Raw genomic sequence first — 23,221 nt, forward strand, 5'->3', positions numbered from 1 at the left:
GCAAATGGGTTTCCTGTTAACACCGGAATACTGTGAAAGGGCAGGAAGAGGCCAGGCCGCCTCCTCTTTCCCCCCTTCCTATCCGGTTTATTTATTTTGTACATGTTTGTTTTGGTGGAGCGGGTGATTGCAGCGCGTGCGGCTCTGGGGCAGCCTCGGCGGCCGGTAACCCCTCCCCGAGGAGGCGAGGCCCGGCCAGACCCCGCCCGATCCCGGCTCCAGCTCTGCAGGGCGGGCTAACGGAGAGAGGAAGGGGGAAGACAGTGGGAGAGACAGAGCTGTGAGACGGAGGCCGCCGGGGCGCGCGAGGAGGCGGGGAAACCTGCTCGGCCCGCGCCCGGCCGCTCCCCCGCGGGCTGCAGGTGGAGCCGCGGAGGTAGCCGCTTCCGCCGCCGCCGCCGCCGCCGCCTCCTCCTCCTCCTCCGCCTCCTCCTCCGCCTCCTCCCCCCTTGGGCCTCCTCCCAGGCCCGGAGGCTGCTGGCGCGGGACGCCCGGAGCTGACGGCCAGCGCGCGGGGCCCTCAGCTCGTCGATGGCTGAAGGCCGGCGGCGGGAGGACGAGGACGAAGAGCTGCACGAGCGCCGGGAGCTCGGGGGCCCGCGCCGCGCCCGGGGCCGTGCGCTGTCGGGCCACTCGGCCGCAGGTGAGGGGCGCGGGCAGCGTGAGGGGGGACCGGGGCACCGGGGACCCAGGGCTGGGTGTCCCGGGGCCGCGCAGGTCCTGCCCCGGACGTCGGCGGCTCCCTCGCCCGCCGGGAGGGGGCTGGCACCTTTAACTCTAGGAGGTGAACGGGAGGGAGAGTAGCTTTTCTATCTCCATCCGAACTTTGCGGCCGAGCCCGAGGAAATTCAAACCTGTTTCTACCTGCTAGTGGCCCTGGAGCCGAAACTACAAATTTTCCATGCACACTAAATCCACGAGCTGCTGGCTTGGAACTTGTGGCCCGGGTGGTTATCTATCTCTGGATGAGTCAGAGACCAGTGGAGAGTGCCTCCTCCCGATAGGTTTGCCTCCGCTGTCGCAACCGGGTCGAACCACATGCTAATCGTCCAGGCGGGTTTCGGTGCCTCTTGAACTTCGGACCTGTGACTGTCCTCCCAACCCCCAGCCGCCCGAGTTCACCTACTTTCTATAGGACTTGCTTTAGAGTTACTTGATGACCCCCAGCCCCACCCCCCAGTCCAGAATATAGCCTTCCAAAAGGCGATTCATCTGGACTGATCATTTCTGGGCCTGTAACTTGTGTTTTGGGGGTGCGCAAAGGGGCGCGGATCAATAGTTTGGCGCAGAAGTGGAAGAGTAAATAAGTGTAGATCCACACCCCTTCCCTCTTTCCTGGGCAGCTTTTCAATTAAACAGAATAGAGAGGACGTTCTTTGGTCTTTGGTTCCAACTGGATAAGCCAGGTATCCTAAAACAAGAGGGAAGAACAAACCTAGGGAGGTGACAACAAAAGGGAGATAAGGCCGTGAGAAAGGTTCAGATGTGAACATTCATTAACGCCCCTTTAGAAGGTGGAATATAGTGAACATTCCACCCAGCCATGGAGCAGCTTTTCTATGTGGCTCCCTTAACCTAAGAGAAAGTTGAAGAATTAAAAGAAGGTAATGGGTCTGTGGGGAACAACTGGAGGGTAGAAAATGGGATGAAAGGAAAGAGTTTGAGTGGAACAGGAAGAAGTAATCAATCTTGCAGCCTTAAAAATAATTCCTTTTGCCCGTTACTCTTTCCATCGAAATGAGGCATTTGACCAAGCACACGAACACCAGCTGTCTTGAAGATAACTGATAGTTTTGTTCAGTATAAACCCAGACCTAACGAAATAACGGGTAATTGCTGGATATGAGTAAATAATTCTTGCAAGAATACAATGAAAAAACTTTACAAAGATGTTCCTCTGTTAAATTACTGATCTGAACATGCCTTGGATTCCTCTTATCTTCAGCAAAAAGCTTCACTTAGGTACTGTGCAGAGCTGTACCCGAGGTCAGACTAGATATGATCCAGATAGATATTTATCATTTAGTTGCAATATGTGTATTTATTCCAAGGCTGGTGGAAATGGCATTTTGTAACTTGTTTTTCCCAGTTCCTTAATTTCCCAAGGCTACCAGAAGCTTTTCTAAGTTTCATGATAATATTTTGCTGATACGTGACACAGTGTCCTTTTTCACTCAGAAATTGGTGTTTGCAGTTTCTAACCATTTAGTGTACCCTGTCTCTGTTAGGGGGTGAGGGGCAGAGATATTATGGAGTGGGCAGAGAGTTAAACTGGCCGTTATCGGGCTTCTTTCTTTTGAGACACATTATTTAATAGTTTACATTTCTTTGCAAGCTGTGCTCCTGTTTCCCCTCATTAGTTCCCGTGTGTTTTTCAGACTCCATCGCATTCCTTACCAAGCTTGGGCATTTGTTAGTTATGTTTTGTGCTGGATGTTCTCTCTCCAAGTGAGAAAGTAGGAACTGACCCAGAGGCTTCATGTTTCTTCTTTTTAACATCTTTCTAGTCTTTCACTTTTTCCTGTTCTCATCCGCTCCCTCCTCCCTCCACCACCTCACAGTCTAAAGATTTTCCGTTTTTCTTTGATTTCACAGAGGTTGACACCATAAAATGAGGGTTTATGGACTTGAGGGAGTCTGTGAACTTCTTCTCTCCATGCTAAATTTAGGTGTGGTTGTGGAAATGTGTTTTTTACTTTGTAATGTACATTCAGGAGAACGTATAAAACCTGTAAATCATAAAGTAAAACTCTTGTAACCTGTGCCCAAGTTGAGAAATAGAATATTATCATTTCTCCGAAGCAAACTCTACTCTCTCCCAGTCATGGCTTCTTCCTTCCCCTTGAGGGAACTACTTTTATTCCCTTGCTTTTCTGTGCAGTTTTACCTGTACAGTTTTATCTGTGCATCCCTATACAATATTATTTAGTTTTGCTTATTTTACAACTTCTTATGAGTGCAATCATCCTGTAATTATTCTTTAGTGTCATTCTTTTTTCACTCCATATTAAGTTTGTAAGATTTATCCCTATTGTTGCATGCAGCTGTAATTTCTTTTCTTTGTATTCTCATATCACACTTTTTGCTTATTTTTTATTGCTTTGTTGGAGTTCTTTACTTGCTCAGGAATCTCAACTTCTGTTGGTTGCATGTGTTGCAAAATCTGCTTCCACTCTGTGGTTTATTTAAAAAATGTTTGTGGTTTCTTTTGATGTGGACATTTGTAATTTTAACGTAGGTGTATTTATGAATCTTTTTCTTTGTAGTTAGTGTCCCTCCTCCCCTCACTGTCCACCTTGGTTAAGAATGCTTTCCCTACCCCAAGGTCATGAAGATATTCTCCTATATCTTCTGTATTATCTCCTAAACTTTTGTTAACTTTCTTTGTGGAGAGGTGCCATAACTTTCTTCAGACTCTCAAATGGGTCTGAGAACCTCTGACTGACCTACAGCATTTTTATATTGTTTCTCCAAAGGGCAGGGAATACAAAATTCTAGGTCCTCCCTTAATCACCTGGAAGAGTGGTAGGCACTTAATAGGGTTTAGTAAATACTAAATAAATGTACTCTCTCTATATGTTGATGTGTTTATGGTAAATGCTAGAAGAACAGATATAACTTCTCCAATGTGTTTTGAGTAAAATAACTAATATTGTCAGTATGAGGTCACAGAATAAAGTTCTTTGTATTCTTTATGAACCAGTTGCTTCGTACATGCTAGCGCCTGTGAGGGAGGTATTATTTTCTCCATTTTATAGTTGAAGTGGGTACGACTCGGTGCTCCCAGTGCAGGGGGCCTGGGTTCGATCCCTGGTCAGTGAACTAGATCCCACATGTATGCTGCAACAAAGAAGCCCGCATGCCGCAACTAAAAGATCCTGCATGCTGCAGCTACACGTGCCGCAACTAAACATGCTGTCATGAAGATCCCACAACTAAGACCTGGTGTGGCCAAAATAAATAAATACATATTTAAAAATAAATTAAAAAAAAAAAAGATTGAAGCTCAGAAATACTTAAGTGACTAGCTCAAGATCCCGCAGCTAGTAAATGGCAAGATGTGGACTTGAATCCAGGTCTGTTTGACCTGAAAGTCCATGTTTTTCCAAGCTATCCCACTGGCTGCAAATAAAAGTCAATTGCTTTTAATGCTCCACATGTTTATATCTGCATGTTGATTGTTATATTTTAGAAATACTTTATTACACTTACCTGGTGCTTTTCTGCTTAGGAGAGGCTTTCACAGCCTCATGGAACTTGATTGTTACAATGACCTAAGAGGGAAGAGGGTACATTTTTATTATTCCCATTTTAAAGATGAGTAAATTGAGACTCAGAAGTGTTAGAAGACTTAATCTAAAGAATACAGCTAGGTATAGCTGCACCTCAGTTACCTCTTTTGGGTGTTTCAAGTCATAAACTGTCGTTTCTTTTTTTTTTTTTTTTTTCTGCGGTACGCAGGCCTCTCACTGTTGTGGCCTCTCCTGTTGCGGAGCATAGGCTCCAGACGCGCAGACTCAGCGGCCATGGCTCACGGGCCCAGCCGCTCCGCGGCATGTGGGATCTTTCCGGACCGAGGCACGAACCTGTGTCCCCTGCATCGGCAGGCGGACTTCCAACCACTGTGCCACCAGGGAAGCCCAAACTGTCGTTTCTTAATTTGATTCATATAGCATGCTAGGTCATATGGCCCATAGTTTGTGGCTCTGTCTAGTAAGTTGTGTAGTTTTGAAAACTGCATTAATTCTTCTGGGCCACCATCTTACAGTTTTTGTTATTAGAATTCCAAAGTTGTCTAATTTACTTTGAGGAAGTTATTTTAAGTCCCATAGAAACTATGGATATATATACATGTTGTTTAAAAATCCTGCACTCACCAACTTCTTTTAGAAGACCTGTCTAGTTATCCTGTCAGCAAAATGTATGCAAAATGGTGTAGAAAATACAAGGAATACAAAGAAATATATAAAATAGGCTCCCTGCTTTTAAAGAACATGTCATAGAATTAAGGAAGGTAAGACTAATATACTTTAAAGAAATAAATAAGAATATAAAGTAGTCCATGGTGACTAGCAAGTGGAGTTTAGCATAAGAGAACCAGACAGTCTTGGTTCATTTCTTGGCTTACCTTTTACTGTGTGACCTTGTGCAAGTTACCTAACCTCTCTGTGCATCCATTCTTTATTTGTAAAGTGGGAATATTAATAAAACCTATTGCATAGGGTTTGAGGATTAAGTGAATTAGTATATGTAATACCTTTAGAACATAGCTAGGCACATGGTGAATACTTCCTATAAAGTTATTAGTGTTTATTTATGTATATTTTTGTTAAAATATCTGATGCCTCAGTGAGTCTACATTTTTCTCCCTTTGGGAATAGTTATGGGGTTTCAGGTTGGCAGAGAAAAAGGAGGTAAAACTGCATCTTCACCATTTCTAATCAAATGTAGTTGCTTTGCTTTGGAGTTCATACATCTTTTTGAAATATATCAATCTTACAAGACCCCAAAAGACTGAGACTAGTTCTTCATTTGACATTCCTTGCACCATACAAACTATTTTAACGTGGCTTGTCGTTGATGTTTACCCTTCCTTCATCATCACAAATGAAAAGCTCATTCTTGTGACATAACTATTTGTGTTCAAAGTGATTTCAACAAATCAAAGGTAAGTTGATGACTCTGCATCCTCTTTTTAACCAGGGTGCATCCCTTCATTTTTTTTTTTTTTTTAATTTTGCCACTATTCATGCAGTGCTTCTGTAAGGTCATTGGCATGTTACATTCTGGGGGCAACTATTTTCCCTCAGATCGTTTCAGCTTTACATTTAATGGTACTTAGAGTCTTATCCTGAGAACGCTTGGGTCTCTCTCAGCTTTAGCCTCAGCAATTTACAGCATCTTTCTGGGCCTTAGTTTTTGCCTTATGAATTGAAAGGATGAGGCCTCCAACATTACATTTTATGATTCTAGGGGATGAGGAGGAAAATAACTTCTGACTCGGTTTACAGAAGCCTGCCGGTGTGCAGGGTCCGATCTAGGGGGTGTTTCTCCGGGCTCCTTGTGATGAGGGAAAAGCCCAAGGTGCCACACTCAAGATGTCGCCTCACTGGGAAAAAGGCAGTCACGTTAGCTTAAGTTGTGCCGCAGGGACCTGCCTTTCAAGATGGGCACTTCACTTCATCAGTGGAGAACATGGGATGTATTCTGGGGGAGTTTATAATACTGAACATAGGTATGATGAAAATATTATCCATGAAGTACAAGATGAAAATATATGTCTAGTAGCTTCAGAGCAAAGAGCAGCGTTAAGGTGGGGAGGAAGGAGGCCCGGCCCCCTCGTTTGTATGAAGGTTCAACATCCATTCCTGCCCCTCAGCAGCTGTAGACCTCACCTTTAGGGACTCTAAGCTTGCCTTTGGGTGGGGATGGGTGCATGGAGGGGGAGGGGTGTACAGGCAGTAAACCATTGTTTTATTTTCTTTTTTTAAATAAACTTTGTTGTTTTAGAATAGTTTTATAGATTTACAGAAAAATTGTTAAGATAGTACAGAGAGTTCCCATCTACCTCACATCCAGATTTCCCTGTTACTCACATCTGCTTAGTTTTTACCTAATGTCTTCCTGCTCTGCAGAATCCCATCCAGGACACCACATCACATGTAGCTGTTGTGTCTCCTCGGGCGCCTCTTGGCTGTGATGGTTTCTCAGATTTTTCTTGTGTTTGATGGCCTTGACTGTGTTGAGGAGTACTGACCAGATATTTTGTAGCATGTTATTCTATGGGGATTTGTGTGATGTTTTTCTCATGTTTAGACTGGAGTTTTGGGTGTTTGGGAGGTAAAGTACCATTTTAACCACATATTAAGGGTATAATAACATCATTTATAACTGTTGATGTTGACTCTGATCTCCTGGCTGAGGGAGTGTTTTTCAGGTTTCTCTAGGCCAAGGTTACCACTCCCCGCGCCCGCCCCCCATACTGTAGGAAGTAAAGGAAGTCACTATGCAGAACCCACACTTAGGGAATCAGGAGTTAGGCTCCACCTCCTTGGGGGTAGAATATCTACATACATCTTTTAGAATTCTTCTGCACAGGAGATATCATTCTTTTTCACCCTCACCTTAGTTTCTTCAGGTTCTCCAAACATCTGCCTTGGGATTGTGTTTAGACCCTGCCTTTTGGGGACTGTAAGCTCAATTCCTCCACCCAGTTCTGTCCAGAATATCCCATGTGTGCTGCTATCTGGCACTTCCTTTCATAATTAGAAAGGAAGGCATGAAATGAGTCTCCAACTTGAGATGACCTGTGACTAAGACTCATTCACACTAGAGTATCAGCAGGTACAATTTTGGAAATGGAGAGGAAGTTCGAGTATGAGAGGAATTTGGAAAAGCCCTGGACTAGGATAATCAAACAATAATGATATAATATTTATTGTGTGCTAGGTCCCAGGTGGCATTCTAATTGTTTTCCATGTATTTTCCTCACTTAGTCCTCATACCAATCTTATGAGATAGGTGGGATGATTTCCTTCATTTTTGCAGATGAGAAACCGGAGGGGGTGTTTACCCAGAGGGGGTAAATAATCTAGTCAAGGTCACGTAGCTAGAAAGCTATGGAGTTGGATTCTGTGCAGACTCCTACCCAGTATTGATTCTCGTCTTCCTTGGTCAGTGCAACCCTATATTGCTGACTGTGGCAAGGTACCCACCTGTGAAACTGCTTCACCCAGCCTACTAATGAGAGGCAAGAAAAGGTTGCTGAGTGTGGTTTCTGGAAAAATTCTTTAAAGGGGACCCAACTGCACAGGATATCCTTTTGCCCTTATCACCTCCCATCCCCCTTACCAGGAACGAGGATGTGTAGCTCACAGCAGCCATCCTGGGTCATGAGGTTATCTTGAGGATGGAAGCCAGGCGCTGAGAATGGTGGAGCAGAAAAATGGATGGAATCTCAGTTTCCAGTGGTAATAGAGTCATCATATGAGCTTTTGATTGCCTGCTCCTCCTTTATTTAAGAAAAAATAAACTCTGTCTTATTTAAGCCACTGTTCTCTTAGGTCTTTTAATTAGCAGCTGAATGCAATTCCTAACTGATAAAAGTTCTGACTTGTTCCTATTTTTCTCTCCTTACCACCAGGCTATTTTTGTTAACATGAGGTTACCTAGGTTCTTGTTGCTATTTTGTACTTTATTATAATGTGACCTTGGACAGATAACTTAAAGGCCCCTCCCTTTTTGCATCTTTTGAATGGGAGTTATTCATTCTCTAAATACAAGTTTACTATGGGAAACATGCTTTTAAGCGTCACATTTTCTCATGAGTGATGTACATTTCTTGAAGAGGGTCATGGTCATACTTGGACAAGTTTAAGGGTATTGCAAAGGAAACCTATAGAATCTGAAAACAGTTTTCTGATTTTGTCATTTTGCTGAGTGCCAGGTCTGAATACCTCTCAGGGAACAAATAAATAGAAGCTGTGACAGGAGGTGATTTCGTCCTGCTCTGATATGCATACGAGCAGATTCTCAGTGGCACCACTGATGAGCGTATAACTCATGCTGGGGCTGCTGCGTAGGATTCAGAGTTTGTTTCCGATGCGGCTGCCTTCAGTGTACCGGAGTGTTGTTTTCTGAAGATACATTAATCAAGGAATCACTATACTGGAAGAAAGGTAAATGCTTTTTCTGAGAGCCGGCCAAGAACATGGCACAGAAGAAAACGTTTGCAACATGTGGAGAATAACTATCACCATTTCCAAAGAGTCCTTTGAAACTAGTACAGAGGTGTTCACAGAAAACTGGAAGGCCCCTCCCTCAGCACGGGGCCACCCATGTCAATGACCCTTTCTTGCTTTGTCATCACCCTTGTTTCTTTATTTCCTCACAAGGACTCCCCCTCAGTACACACTAGCTCAGTGGAGATGAGCTATCTGGAGATTATAAGGTAGATTTGTGTCACTCCATTGAGGTATAACTCTTGCCAGTGGAAGGTGTGGTTTGTAAGGGAAATTCATTTGGAATAAGGCGTGGTATTTCGAGTTTTAAAAGGTGCAGACTTGTGTTTGAATATTACTCTTAATTAGATGCTTAATAATGTGAAATGCCTAATATCACAAACATTCTATCTGTTATGCTGTTCTATTCCTGTTTCTCCTTTCTTCTTGAGGCATTCAACTTTAAAACGTGGTGTGGTATTTCTCGCATTTCTGTAGCAATGGGACCTTTAAACAGTGCTTCTCAAACTTTAATATGCCTACAAATCACCTGGGGATCTTGTAAAGATGCAGATCTTGATTTAGTAGGTTTGGGGTGGAGCCTGAGATTTTGCATTTCTAACAAGTTCCAGGTGATGCTGCTGCTACTGGTCTCTGGACCACACTTTGAGTTACAAGGTACTCAATTACCTCTACCGCAGTGCCAGGGTTCTCAGTGCTGGCTGGACATCAGAATTAAGTGAGGAGTTTTTAAAAGGACCTATACTCATGACCCCACCCTCAGATTTTCCTGATTAATTACTTTTGGAATAGTATCTAGAGAACTGTATTTTGGGAGTTCTATGTGAGGTGAGACTCACTGGCTTAGTGTCCTATTAAAAAATGTGATGTTGAGTGGTTTCAGTGTGCTTTCTTGTAATTTGAACCGTAATATTTTTCCATCATAAGTAATTTATGTTGTGATGCCTTTTGGTCAAACAGAATAAATAAATGGGATCCACATGCATTTTATACATGGATTTTATTAAGTCCCTCTGTTATCCATAGCCTACGAAGACTCCACATAAAGAATGATGTAAGGACCTATCATTGAAGTAACTGGAAAGCAACGTATGGGATAGTTAACGTGCTTTCAGATTGCAAGAAATAGAGGTCTGTTCTGCTAACCTCGGCTGACGGGAGGCAGCTTATAAGGATACTCCAGTAAGTTGGAAGACACAGGAAGTAGCCTTGGAAGTCATTTGGAAATAAGAGTAGCTCTAGGAAACTGACAGCAAATATTTACCCCAGAGAACATTCCTTTGTAAGTTGCGAAGGCCGTTATTCTTTATGTTACTAACACCACCATTCTGGTGACTCAGTTCACTTCTGTCTCCTTCCATGGCTTCTGAACTTACTGAATAATTGGCTCTTGTTTTTCTTACAGTCAGCCTCCCTAAGAAAGAGACTCTTAAGTAGGCTGGCCAGTCAGGGTCCTGCACAGAGTGCCCCTTCGGGGCAGGGGTCTCATGCTGGTTGACCTCAGAGGCTAATGACAAAGTATATAGTAGCCAACTTTTCAGGCCCATCCCTGGTCCCTTCTCCTGGAGGGGATGGTAGGGTCTTGTGGTACCCACACGAGAATTTGAGCATCGCCTGCAGCTGATTCTGTCAGATGGGACTCTGGGCCTGGGGGGGTGTTCTGAGGTTTCTTAGAATGAAGAGAAGGTAAAATTGGCAGATTCCATGCGGACACTCTTTCAGTAATGAGTTCCACGAGGGAAGATTTATGTTGTTCATTGTTATAGCCCCAGAACGCAGAACGGTGCCTGGCACATATATTCGATACATGTCTGTCAAATAGAATAGAATTTTTTAAACGATGTAATGTCTTTATTGTTCATTTGATTACATTTTATTCTAACCCGAATGCACGGGCAACTATGGAGAGTGAATTTGTACTCTGCCCGTGGCTCACCGAAGCAATATGCTCTGACGCGCCAGATCTTTCCTTGTTGCCTTTTTTTTTTTTTTTTTTGCAGTACGCGGGCCTCTCACTGTTGTGGCCTCTCCCGTCGCGGAGCACAGGCTCCAGACGCGCAGGCTCAGCGGCCATGGCTCACGGGCCCAGCCACTCTGCGTCATGTGGGATCTTCCCGGACCGGGGCACGAACCCGTGTCCTCTGCATCGGCAGGCGGACTCCCAACCACTGCGCCACCAGGGAAGCCCTCTTGTTGCCTTTTTAGCAGTGATGAGCTTTAGATGTTTGCCACTTGGCGGCATCAGTACGGCTGGCGTCAGGCTTTGGGCTGAGGGGCAGCAAATGGATGTCAAGTCCAGCGCTCGGAGTCCTTCCTAACGGCCTCCCTCTAGGGTAACCTTGGCGGCGGTGGTTTCTCCTCTGGGAGGCGAGCGGCCCCTCCCCATCCAAGGGCGCAGCCATCTTGGGTCCCAGTCGCATCGGCTCTGAAAGGTCAAGTGTGGATTTGGACGTTTGGCCAAGGAAAGGAGGCTACTTTTCAGGTAAAGAGGGAGACACTGGGAAGATGGGAGTCGTCGTTACTTACAGCAGCTGCTGCCTCTTAAAAAGCTCCAAACCCCCTATCTGTGCGGAATGGGTGGAGGGTGGATGTTAAGGATGTTTTCGAGGAAGGATGGACCCAGCTGATGATGGATGGGATGTAGGGCAGCACAGCAAGCGCCAAGTCCAAGGATGCTGACCTGCCCCGACCCGGGAAAAGGAGCTTGGAGTTGGCACCTTCCCAGGAGAGAGGAGGCAGTGATACCCACCATTGAGTACTAAGCCTTGATTGGAGCGCGTTTGCTCTTCGTGTGAAATATCACGGCCAATACCCACGTAGCTCTGGGAATAAGCCTTTCAGTAGTAGCTCCTTGAGCTCAAGGTTTCTGTAAAACTTGAAGAACGTAATTTGATACTGATCACCTCGTAGGTTTCCAGTGAATGTTTAATGAAGGTGATGAAGAATTAGGGGTTTTAATCCCAATATTCTTCAATTCTTTGCTCTTTTAATTAAAAACTAGATTTCTTCCTCTTGCAGTGGGTGTTTTAAAAGTACCAACTTTTTAGCATGTCTGAACAAAACATTTTATAGATCACTCACCAATTTAGTGCCTAGCATATGCCAGGAACTCACGTAATCCTTCAGCAACACAGAAAGTCAGGTTGTTTTTAATAACAAGGAGGCAAAGAGAAATAGAACTGGGATTTGAAGCCCTGCAGTCTTTTTTCTCCTTTAATTTTTAAATTTACATACAGTAAAGGTGACTTCTTTTGGGTATGTATTTCTGTGAGCTGTGATACACGTACAGATTCTTGTAACCACTCCCATAGTCAGAATACAGAACAGTTTCATCACCTCGAAATTCCTGTGCTGCCCCTTGCAGTCATATCTTCTCTATACCATTTAACTCCTGATCTGTTCTATGTCTCTGTAGTTTTGCCTTTTCCAGGATATGATATAAATGGAATCATTTCACCCAGCACATTGCTGTGGAGATTCATTCATGTTGTTAACTGTGTCAATAGTTTGTTCCCTTTTGCTGCTGAGTAGTATTCCATTGTATTAATGCACCACAGTTTGTTTATCCATTTACCTGATAAAGGATATTTAGGTGATTTTCAGTTTTTGGTATTTATGAATAAGCTGCTGTAAACATACAGGTTTTTGCATAAACACAAGTTTTTATTTCTTTGGTTTAAGTACCTAGATGTTGGTTTAATGGGTAATATGTAAGTGTATGCTTAACTTTACAAGAAAATGCCAAACTGTTTTCCAGAGTGGTGCTAAACCATTTTGCACTATTATGAGCAATGAATGAGAGTTCCAGTTGCTCCACACCCTCATCAGCACTTGGTATTATCAGGTTTTTCTCGTTTGCTTTTGTTTTTGTTTTAGCCTTTCCGATAGTTGTGTAGTGATACTTTGTTGTGGCTTTAATGTATGTCTCCTTAATGGATAATGGTGTTGAGCATCTTTTCACGTGGTTAATTGCCATCCATTATGTCATCTTTGGTGAAGAATGTTCAAATCTTTGCACATTTTAAAATTGGGTTGTTTGTTTTCATATTATGGAATTTTAAAGAGTTCTTTATATATTTTGCATTCAAATTGTTTGTTGGATATGAGATATGAAAATATTTCTCCTAGTCTGCAGTTTATTTTTTCATTCTGTTAACAGTGTCTTTAGCTCTTTGAATATATTGGAAATAGCTGATTTGAAGTCTTTGTCTAGTAAGTCCAATGTCTGGGCTTCCATAGGAACTGTTTATATTGATTGCTTTTTTTTTTCTTTTTCTTTTTCTGTGCATGGGCCATTACTTTCTTGTTTCTTTGTGTGCCTCATAATTTTTTGTTGAAAACTGGACATTTTGAGTATTACAGGGTAGCAACTCTGGAATCAGATTCTTCTCCCTCCCCAGGGTTTGTTATTGCTGCCTATTATGATTGTTGTTGCTTGTCTAGTGATTTTTCTGAACTAATTTTGTAGAGTGTGTAATTTTTGTGTGATGTGAGGCACTGAAGTCTCAGTTTCATTAGCTTAGTGGTCAGCTAGTGATTGGACAGAGTTTTCCTTAAATGAATGCCTAGAATCAAAAAAAAAATCTCCCAGTCTTTGCAGGGGAGCTCTGTGTGTGTATCACAGCACCCCTTCAACTCTCAGCCAAGCAGTGTACAACTAACCTTAGCCTTCACTTTCTGCTTGTGCAGAGCCTGTAGTTCAGCCAGAGCTGAGGTTAGGGCCCTCTCAGATTCTTTCTGAGCATGCACGCACCCTGGGAATGCACATGGACTTCTAGATTCCTAGGAATATGTGGGACCTTTTCAAAGCCCTTATTTCCCAAAGCATCTCATCCTTCAGCCTTTCCCCCCAACTTCTTTGGTTTAGTCTGTTGTTTGCCCCAACTATTATCCATTGCCTCATGCAGCAGCAACAAATATATTTATTTGCCTGTAAATGATTTCAGTAAGCTTTCTCGAGCTAGCCACTTCTTAGCACTTGGAGAGTTTTGAGTTAGGCAAGATAAAGGCAAGTCTTTTGTGCTGGTCTTCCAGGGTTCCACCGGACAAATCAAAGCAAATTATTATAGTTCTTTGTGAATGAGGTCTTTTCTGCTCCCTCTGGTACTGGTACTGGTACCAGTACCAAGAGTGCAGGCTATTATTTTCAAGGCTTCCACTGAGCTGGAGAATGAGGGATGGGACCAGGGTAAGTTAAAATGCCACAAAACTTGCTACTGCAACCAACACCCAGCTAGTTTTCCTTGATTAAGTGTTTCACTGTACTTAAGTGCATCAGGTGGTTGCTGTAAGCTTTTGGTTCGTTTTCAGTGTTCAAAAAGGGTTGATTCTGCCCATTTTAAATTGCTTTTATGGAGGACAGACTTTCGGAGTTCTTTACTCTGCCATTGTCACTGATGTCCCTAAAGTATGGATTAAAAGAAAAACTGATTAAGATTGTTGGTCTTTTTATGAGCAAATTGGCCCAAATTTTCCCAATAAAATACCAAACGAGAAAGTATGGATAGTCTTACTCATTTTTGAAGTGTTTGCACATCCCACAGTAGCATCATCAAGGTATTTGAGGAGCCTCACTCATCTGGTTACAGTGCTGGGGTCAAGACCCTCCGTTTAAACCCTGCATAGGCAGCTTGCTTTTCTCAATTCCAGGCCACAGACCACACCTAACCTGTCTGTTGCTTTTTAAAAAACATGATTTTCAAGGGATATCTGGTCAGGAAACCTATATTCCTCTTTGTTTTTGAAAGAATGACTTAGAGAAGGTAGCTTTATTGCACTCTCCTGATATAAATCAGTCACGTGTTAACACTGGGGAGTGGAATTGAGGAGGGTGCGGAGTGTTTAACTTTATATACTTCTGTATTCAGTTTCCTCCAATGAGTATTATTTTGGAAATTAAAAGAAAGGAAAATAAATGAAAAACACCATGTGAAATAATTGCCTTCTGGCCTAGTGTATTTGTTGCTCATTTTGTGGTATGTTTTTAAACCGGTTTTGCCTTAAGATGAGTTACTGCAATGACCATAGCAAATGCTGTCCTGTTGATAAAAGAAATGATTGATAAGTATTGGAGAAAATGATAGTAGGAAGGAAGTATATAATTACATTTCCTCTGAAGATCATTTTTCAGACACTGGCTAATTTATCATTCGTTCACCTATTCCATCTTATGACATTCACTTGTTTTTATGAAAGCCATAATCACTTGAAAAGCAAATCCTCATCTATAACCACACTGTTGAAAGCTGTTTAACATAATCAAAACCTACCCTTAGCGTTCTCCACCTTATTTTTTGCTGTGTATTTCATCTCCACGTTGTGACGCAACAGAACCTGTTCTAAAGCAATAGATTGAGGAGACCTGCATTGTAATGCTCAGCTTGCCACCAGCCAGCTGTATGTCCTTGATTTAATCTCTCTAGGTCTTAGATTCCTCATTGACAATATGAAGGATTTAGACCAGGGATCTGGAAACCATAGCCCTGTGGACCAAATCTGGCTCACTGCCTGTTTCTGTAAATAAAGTTTTATTGGAACACAGCCACGCTCATTCTTTTATATATTGTCTATGGCTGTTTTTGTGCCGTATCTCAGAGTTGAGTAGTTGCAACAGAGTCTGTATGGCTTGTGAGCCTAAAATATTTACTGTTTATCCCTTAACGGAAGAAGTTTGCCGACTCCAGACCATCAGCTTTTCTTTCAGGTTAAAAGTTCTCTGTTTCAGTTTTGGGATACTTGGGCCAACTATTTCTTTTTTCCCATCAGATTGCTTCTTAGCAGATCACCAGAAAATTTCAACTGGAGGAGGGGAAATACAAATCATACATTGTTATTTGTTAAACACCTATATCCATCATACGTCTGTCATATTTTGTTAATGCTGTGGTTACAGACAACCTCTAAAGCTCAGTATCTTATGACAGGTATATTCAGAGGTGAGCTACAGCTCAGCCTCACTTGTCTTCTTCATTCTGGGATCCTGGCTGGAGGAGCAGTTCCTAACTGGGAAAAGGAGCCGTGGACAAACGATGTGCCAGCTTTTAAAACTTCTGCTCAGAAGTGGCATATATTACTTCTACACACATTTCTTTAGCCAGCTGGGTGTTAGTGGTACAGGGAAGGATAATCCTTCTGTAGGATACCCTGCAAATCACCTGGTACCTCGAGTGGGTGGCTGGCTCATCCTTCTGCAGGGAGAGCTGTGGAACACTGAGAATAACGTCATCTACCACAGCCTCCTTAAGGGTTCCCTGGTGTGAGCAGACTGAAACTAATGGCAAAAACTTGGTTTCAGAATTCTTTGTGTGTTACATTTTTCATGAACTCTCTGCAGTTAACAAGTAACTAGAAGTTGGCCCGTTGAGCTTTTGGAATATATTCTAAATCTCTCAATGTGCTTATTTAATAAATGCTCATTGTAAGAATGTAGTATCTGTTTGGATTTCTCTTTTATAGACTCCTGATGTCTTTAACTTATAATTCTCACCGCTAAGCTGTCTTCTCCAGGGTTCCATATAATGACACAACTCAAGTTGCCCCAGCCAGAAACCTGAGTGAAGTTCTTAACTTCCTCCCTCCCCATTATTACTTATATCTAACCAGTCAGTTACCAGAGTCTATTGAATACATCCCGTAGGTAGCCCTTTGACTAAGTCCTCTTCCCTCCATCCTCATTGCTACCATCCCTGTCCAGGCATCTCTCACCATGCACAACAGCCTTGTAACTAACTAGCCTTTCTACCTCCTGACTTGCTTGTCTGTAATCCATTCTCTACACAACCACTGAAGTGATTTTTCTAAAATGCAAACTGATCATGTTATTCTGTATTAAAACCTTTCAGTGTCTTATTTAATCTTCCCCTTAAAGCTCAAATTTCTTAGCATGCCTTGAACCTTTTTTTCCTTTTTTTTTTTCTGGGAATTCCCAGGTCTGTCCTCTTATACTTAGCTTACATTCATGGCTGGAAAAATATAATCTTTCTTCTAGAAAGATTTTTCTAGAGCATATTTTATGAACTCACATAGTATTTTGCAGACGTTTTTCACTTGTAGAGATTCAAACACTTGATAAAAAGCATTGTGCAAAGCTGACTGTGTGCAGTATTGAGGATGCTCCTGTCCGGATGCTCAGTGGGTTGCTCCTTCTTGGAAGGGTTTGGATAAGCCAGATCGGCTCCAAAGAAAGGCGGGTTGACACAGTTTTGTTTTACTTTCTCAGTGACCTGTTTTTAGAAGTTTAAAATGTGCCCATTTTGGAACTAGTCATTTATTGGCCCTCTTTAAGTGAGCTAACATTTTTCCTTATGATACCAACTCAGCAACTTCAGACAAAAAGAATGTGAAGCAAATGCATTTTTTAAAAATACCATCTCCTCTAGGTCTTTCATGTTAGCTCTCTGTTTCAGAAATAAAAATAGCTTCATTGAACTCATAGGGGGATAGTAGAAATCCAAATACTTGCCTTTGAAGATGCTCTAGTGATTTTAATTTTTCAGGCAAAAATGTTTTCATTATTTAAAATTCATTGACACAAAATTTCTTTGATCAACCAACTGCTATCCTTCTTTTTATCTAGCCTAGTTATGTGGAATTTTTTTTTTTTTTTGCGGTACGCGGGCCTCTCACTGTTGTGGCCTCTCCTGTTGCAGAGCACAGGCTCTGGAGGCGCAAGCCCAGCGGCCGTGGCTCATGGACCCAGCCGCTCCGTGGCATGTGGGATCTTCCTGGACCAGGGCACGAACCCGTGTCCCCTGCATCAGCAGGCGGACTCTCATCCACTGCGCCACCAGGGAAGCCCTATGTGGAATTTTTAATAGAAGGAATCAAAAGTCTCAACTCTGAAGCTTTGCAGTTGTTGTAACCAGCTTTCTGTTATCATAGGCTAATTTTAAAAAGCAAGCTTAATCAAAGAAAAAAGCAAGGTTAAAAAAACGTGTATATCTGTATACACATTTAAAAAGGAGTCAGAGGTGTGTTGGCCACATCTTTAAGCAAGAGGAGAACATGTAAAGGGTGATAGTGATGAACACAGTGGGTACATGGGGATTTGAACTTCCTATGTTAGATATTTCTGTAACATTGTGGGGTTTTTTTTTAATAAGCAGAATTAGGAAAAAGAATTTTTTAAAAAAGATTTTTTTTTTTTAAATGAGTTACTTGGTTTCCTCCTCCTTAGGGAGGGAACAATCATCAGAGTTAGAACAGGCTGCTTTGTGATTACTTACACTATTCTAGAGGTTCCATGAGTATAGAGGTTCTTGACCATCTTGAAATTTCATGAAAAGTTGTGTTTGTGCATGAGTGCTTTTTTGGGATGCAGGGTTAGAGTAATGTGGGAAAGAGGGTCCATAATTCAAACAGATTCTTCTAATTTTTTTTCTCTAGTCCTGCCCTCTCTGAGCTCCAGACTGCCTCCTCAACATCTCTACTTGTATATCTAATAGACATCTCAAATCTAACATGTATGTATGTTTCCCATTGCTGCTGTAACAAATTGCTACAAATTGTCCTACAGTTCTGGAGGTCAGCAGTCTGGAATCAGTTTCACTGGGCTAGAATCAAGGTGTTGGTAGGGCTGCGTTTTATCTCCAGGCCTAAGGGAGAATCATGTTTTCCTTTTTAAAATTTCTGTAGGCCAGCTGCACTCCTTGGCTTGTGGCCCCTTGCTCCATCCTCAAAGCCAGCAGCATAGCATCTTTGTTCCTCTCTTCCTTCTGCTTCCATTCTTCTGCATAGTCTCATAAACACCTCTGACTCTGACTCTCCTGCATTCCTCTTTAAAAAGATTTGGGATTATATTGGGCCCACCCGGATAATCCAGGATAATCTCCAGATCTCAACATACTTAATCATATGTGCAGAGTTGCTTTTACCAGGTAATGTAACATATTTACAGGTTTGGGGATTAGACAGGGACATCCTTGGGGGCCATTATTCAGCCTATCACTGCATTTGATAGCCCAGCAAACTGTTCCTCCTCCAGCCTTCCTCATTTTATTTAATAGTATGGCCGTTCTCAGGCCACTAACCTAGCAGTCATTCTTTTTTTTTTTTTCATCTTTATTGGAGTTAAAGATTGCTTTACAATGGTGTGTTAGTTTCTGCTTTATAACAAAGTGAATCAGTTATACATATACATATGTTCCCATATCTCTTCCCTCTTGCGTCTCCCTCCCTCCCACCCTCCCTATCCCACCCCTATATACACTGCCATACGTAAAATAGGTAGCTAGTGGGAAGCAGCAGCATAGCACAGGGAGATCGGCTCGGTGCTTTGTGACCGCCTAGCAGTCATTCTTGATTTCTCTTTTCAAATCTTTATCTTTCCCATCCTTCTATTCCAGTTACCACCCTCACTCCCATCACCCACATCCAATCCATCGAATCACATCTGAATCCAATCAAAATGTTATCACAGTCCTACCCAACTGTGTCTAGAATCTGTCCTCTTCTCACTAATTTTCACTAAAATCAGGATGCCTTTAGCATTTTGGAGCCTTAGGGCCTCATCCCATCCTATTCTTTTTACTCCTGGGTGTTAATTATCAAAGTTAATTATGGCACAGGGCAGTGTGGGCTAGGTGTCATAAGAGTGGCACAGAGAGCCACGGGACTAGACTTCAGTCACTTCATTCCAACCACATGGAGATCGGAAGTGAAGACTTACATGGTAGAAGACACTGTGGAGAGAATTTGGATTGGTTGAGGATAATTATCCTGGAAAGCAATTAGAATTTCCCATTAAAAGGCTTCCCTGGTGGTGCAGTGGCTGAGTCCGCCTGCCTGTGCAGGGGACGCGGGTTCGTGCCCCGGTCCGGGAAGATCCCACATGCCGCGGAGCGGCTGGGCCCGTGAGCCATGGCCGCTGAGCCTGCGCGTCCGGAGCCTGTGCTCCGCAACGGGAGAGGCCGCAGCAGTGAGAGACCCGCGTACCGCAAAAAAAAAAAAAAAAAAAAAAAAAACAAAGAATTTCCCATTAAAGATTTCAGTCTTCTTTTATTGTTATGACGGTGAACATTTCCTCTCAATTATTGATTGTAGGGAATAAAATTAATCTCTGGTTATTTTGAATGACTCCTTCCCTTCCCTTCTTTCCTGAAGAAGGAACATGTTTAACAGAATTCTCAGGCAACTGATTTCTAGTATGTAAATAAACTGTATGTAGTCAAATTTGGTGTAGAGAATATTATAGCTTCAGGATGAAGCCAAGCATCTGAAAAGGGAAAATACCCATTGTTGAAATAGTATAAAAATAAAGCGTCCACATTTTATTATTCTGAATCCTTTTTCTGTAATATTGCTACATGTTGGGGGTGACTTTACAATTTAATGAAATAAAGAATAAAAAGGGCGATTACTTGAAATAGTCTATTTGTTATATGAATAGAAGACCTGGAAATAACTGTATTTCCTCACTTTTGGGGGAAAAAAAATTCTGGTTGGATTTCAACAGCCTTAGTGTATAGCTTTATTTGTTAAATGTGACCTTAGCAAATCCAACCTTAATTAAAATTCCTCAAGACAAGAAAATGAAAATTGGAGCATATTAAAGCAGATATTCCAAGGAATAAAGTATTCTGCAAATTAAAATAGATTTTTAAGGCAGAAAGGCTATTGAGCCCACCTCCAAAATAAGATGTAAAGTTGTTCCTATTAATTTTCTCCTCATTTGGTCAGTAGTGGTATGGACTAAATTCGTTACCAGTAAGTGTGACATTTTAGTTTTGTGAATACACATGTTTATTGATTTTTTGGTCCTCCAGTAATGTGTTACCAGTTGCTGTACTCATATATTGGGTTAAGCTTTATATTTTGTGTTTTAGCAAGGAAACAGAAAATGTATGTAGTTATTTTGAGCCTTTTCTTGAAATACAGTCACAAGAATTATTTAGAAGATCTTTAGAAAGCCCTAAATACACCATAGACTAGTTGTTTTTTGTATAAGCAGGAAAAAACTTCCCTGCTCATTTTTTAAAAAAATACTTTATTGAGATATAATTCACATACCGTATACTTCACCCATTCCCTGTTAGTTTTTAAAACCATTTCCTAGGGTCCTTTCAGTGTGTATTTCAGATATTCACTGCCTCCTTTTCTAATCAACAGATTGATTGGGTTGAGGTATACAAGAGTAGGGCATTCCAGGTATAGAGGACAGATTAAATAAGGCCTTGAGGTGGAAATGGGAGGAAGGAATGAGAAAAATACTGCTCTGGGTAAGAAGGGAAAAAACAAATAGGAAGTAAGGTAGGTGTCTTAGTGATGAATTATAAAGTGGATGGTAAAAAACTTGGGCTTGTGCCACCTTGGTTCATGGGGCCTTATTATAAGGGTGGTGCAAGTAGGGGACAGGGAAAACAAACAGCCCACAGCCTCCTGGAATCGAACCTTCCTCACTGATGTTCAGGTGCTGTAGTCCTCTGGTGTTTTGCTTGTTAGCTCACTGGGGTTGATTGTCTTTCTCTCTGCTTCTTGTCTAATTCTGCTACCATCCAGCTACCCTGTGTACCATCCTAGCTCCCTCACAGCCTCTGCAGACTCCCATGAGCAGTGGTGTGGGATCTTCTGTTCTTCTATTCTTTGATCATTCCCCTGCTCTCAGCCCTCAATACCTTCCCATCCCACTGAGAATGTGATTCAGAGCCCTTACCTAGGGCACTGCTCCCCCTCTGCTCCCAGTTCCCAGCCCTGTCCCCCGGCCTCCGCTCAGCAGTGACCTCTGTTCAAGCTCACACACACACAGCCGTGTGCTAACTCATCCTCCCACCTCAGGACCTTTGTACTTGCTGTTCTGTCTACCCGGAAGGTTCTTTCTCAGGTATTTGTTTTGCTTCCCTCCTTCATGCGGGCCTCTGTAAATGTCAACTCCTTAGAGAAACTTCCTTGACCACCTGACCTAAAGTGGAGTCCCGCACCCTGATACCTTATCTGCTGCTTTGGTGTTATCTTCCTTTATCAGACTTTCTCGTACTTGACATTATAATAAACATTTGACACTCCACAGCCAGAGTTTTGCATCTGTGGGATTGGTTGAATCCACGAACGTGGAACCCACAACAGATTTGGAGGGTCAGCTTACTATGCCATTTTATATAAGGAACTTGAGCATCTGCAGATTTTGGAACCCCTGCAGGTACTGGAACAAACCCCAGTGGCTACTGAGGGAGGACTGTATTTTGCATTTGGTTATTGTCTCTCTCCCCCACTGGAATGTAAACTCCTTGAAGGCAGGCTTGGTGCACTGTATATGTTGCAGTATCCTCAGTACCTAGAATATGCCTGGAACATGGTGGGCACTTAATATTGTTGATTGCACACGGACATACTATAGGGCCCATTTTCAGACTTCCCATGAGAAGAGGTCTGTTGGGTTGTCCAGTATTTAGTGCATCTGTTGGGTAAGATGCTTGGCCAACCTGCCCCGCTACCTGCTAGGCAGCTCTTTTTTTTTTTTTTTTTTTTTTTTTTTTTTTTTTTTTGCGGTATGTGGGCCTCTCACTGTTGTGGTCTCTCCAGTTGTGGAGCACAGGCTCCGGACGCGTAGGCTCAGCGGCCATGGCTCACAGGCCCAGCCGCTCCGCGGCATGTGGGATCCTCCTGGACTGGGGCACGAACCCGTGTCCCCTGCATCAGCAGGCGGACTCTCAACCACTGCGCCACCAGGGAAGCCCTAGGCAGCTCTTAGGTCAGGTGCTCGTCCCTAGTAAGTCCAGCCAGTAGTGGTCAGGTCAGTGAGGTCATGTGGTCTTCTTCTATAGTTATCCCTTTCTTCCCACTTGAATGGCCTGGTTTCTCCAAAAGGTTTACATTTCAACTCTTGTTTCAGGAGAAAAATTTTGTCAGGTTCCCATGCTGTGGAACAGTTGCTTCCTAAGGGTCTGGAGGAATGATAGGAAGCAGTGTTTTGGCTTTCTGGACCTTCTTTATGGCCCCTTGCCGTGTCATTCTGGCTCATACATTTGTGTGTTTTCTCTTCCTATTTGTTCTTCTCCAGTCCTTGAGTTTAGTCTGTCCTTTCTCCTCCATTTTCCTTTCTTGCCCCTCCTTTCTCTTTTTCTTTTCTCTCAGCTGCCATCTTGCTTTGCTTTGTATCATTCCAGAGCTTGCTTAGCTTGAATTATTGTCTCTGAGAAAGATTTCAGTTTACCTGCTTTGTGTACTGTTTGTTCCTTTGTGCCGTATACGTGGAGAGAGGTAAGAAAGAGAATGGGGCCCAAACATTCTTTCCTTCATCCTTTTATTTAACCTGTATTTGAAAACCTACTTTGTGTAAGACACTGTGCCAGGTTCTGGGCTACCTCAGTAAACAAAAGGTCCTTAGTTGGGGAGACAAAGAGACTGTGTATTTATTTCTCATTCATTCATTCACTCATTCAACAAATACTTATTGAGACTGGAATATAGTGGTTGGCAAAAGCAAAATTTCTTCCTCTCATGGACCTCATTGCATTTTGGTAAGACAGACATACATTAATTAGACA

The 23,221-nt window shown here is 42.6% G+C and overlaps 1 protein-coding gene across 4 annotated transcripts in view; it reads left to right on the forward strand.

Moving 5' to 3' along the window:
• Window positions 1-219: 219 nt before the first annotated feature.
• Window positions 220-23,221, forward strand: part of SH3D19 (SH3 domain containing 19) — a 178,060-nt gene continuing 155,058 nt past the window's right edge. For 2 of the 4 annotated variants that reach the window (XM_032633066.1, XM_032633067.1), the window contains exon 1: window positions 274-643. In XM_032633066.1, coding sequence (XP_032488957.1) covers window positions 532-643 — 112 coding nt within the window. In that variant the 5' untranslated portion in view covers window positions 274-531. Of the gene's footprint in view, window positions 644-23,221 lie in introns of all 4 variants that reach the window. The other 2 variants (XM_032633062.1, XM_032633064.1) reach the window with 2 other exon arrangements.

The sequence above is a fragment of the Phocoena sinus genome, chromosome 5, assembly GCF_008692025.1.
Source record: "Phocoena sinus isolate mPhoSin1 chromosome 5, mPhoSin1.pri, whole genome shotgun sequence".
NCBI classification, from domain to species: domain Eukaryota; kingdom Metazoa; phylum Chordata; class Mammalia; order Artiodactyla; family Phocoenidae; genus Phocoena; species Phocoena sinus.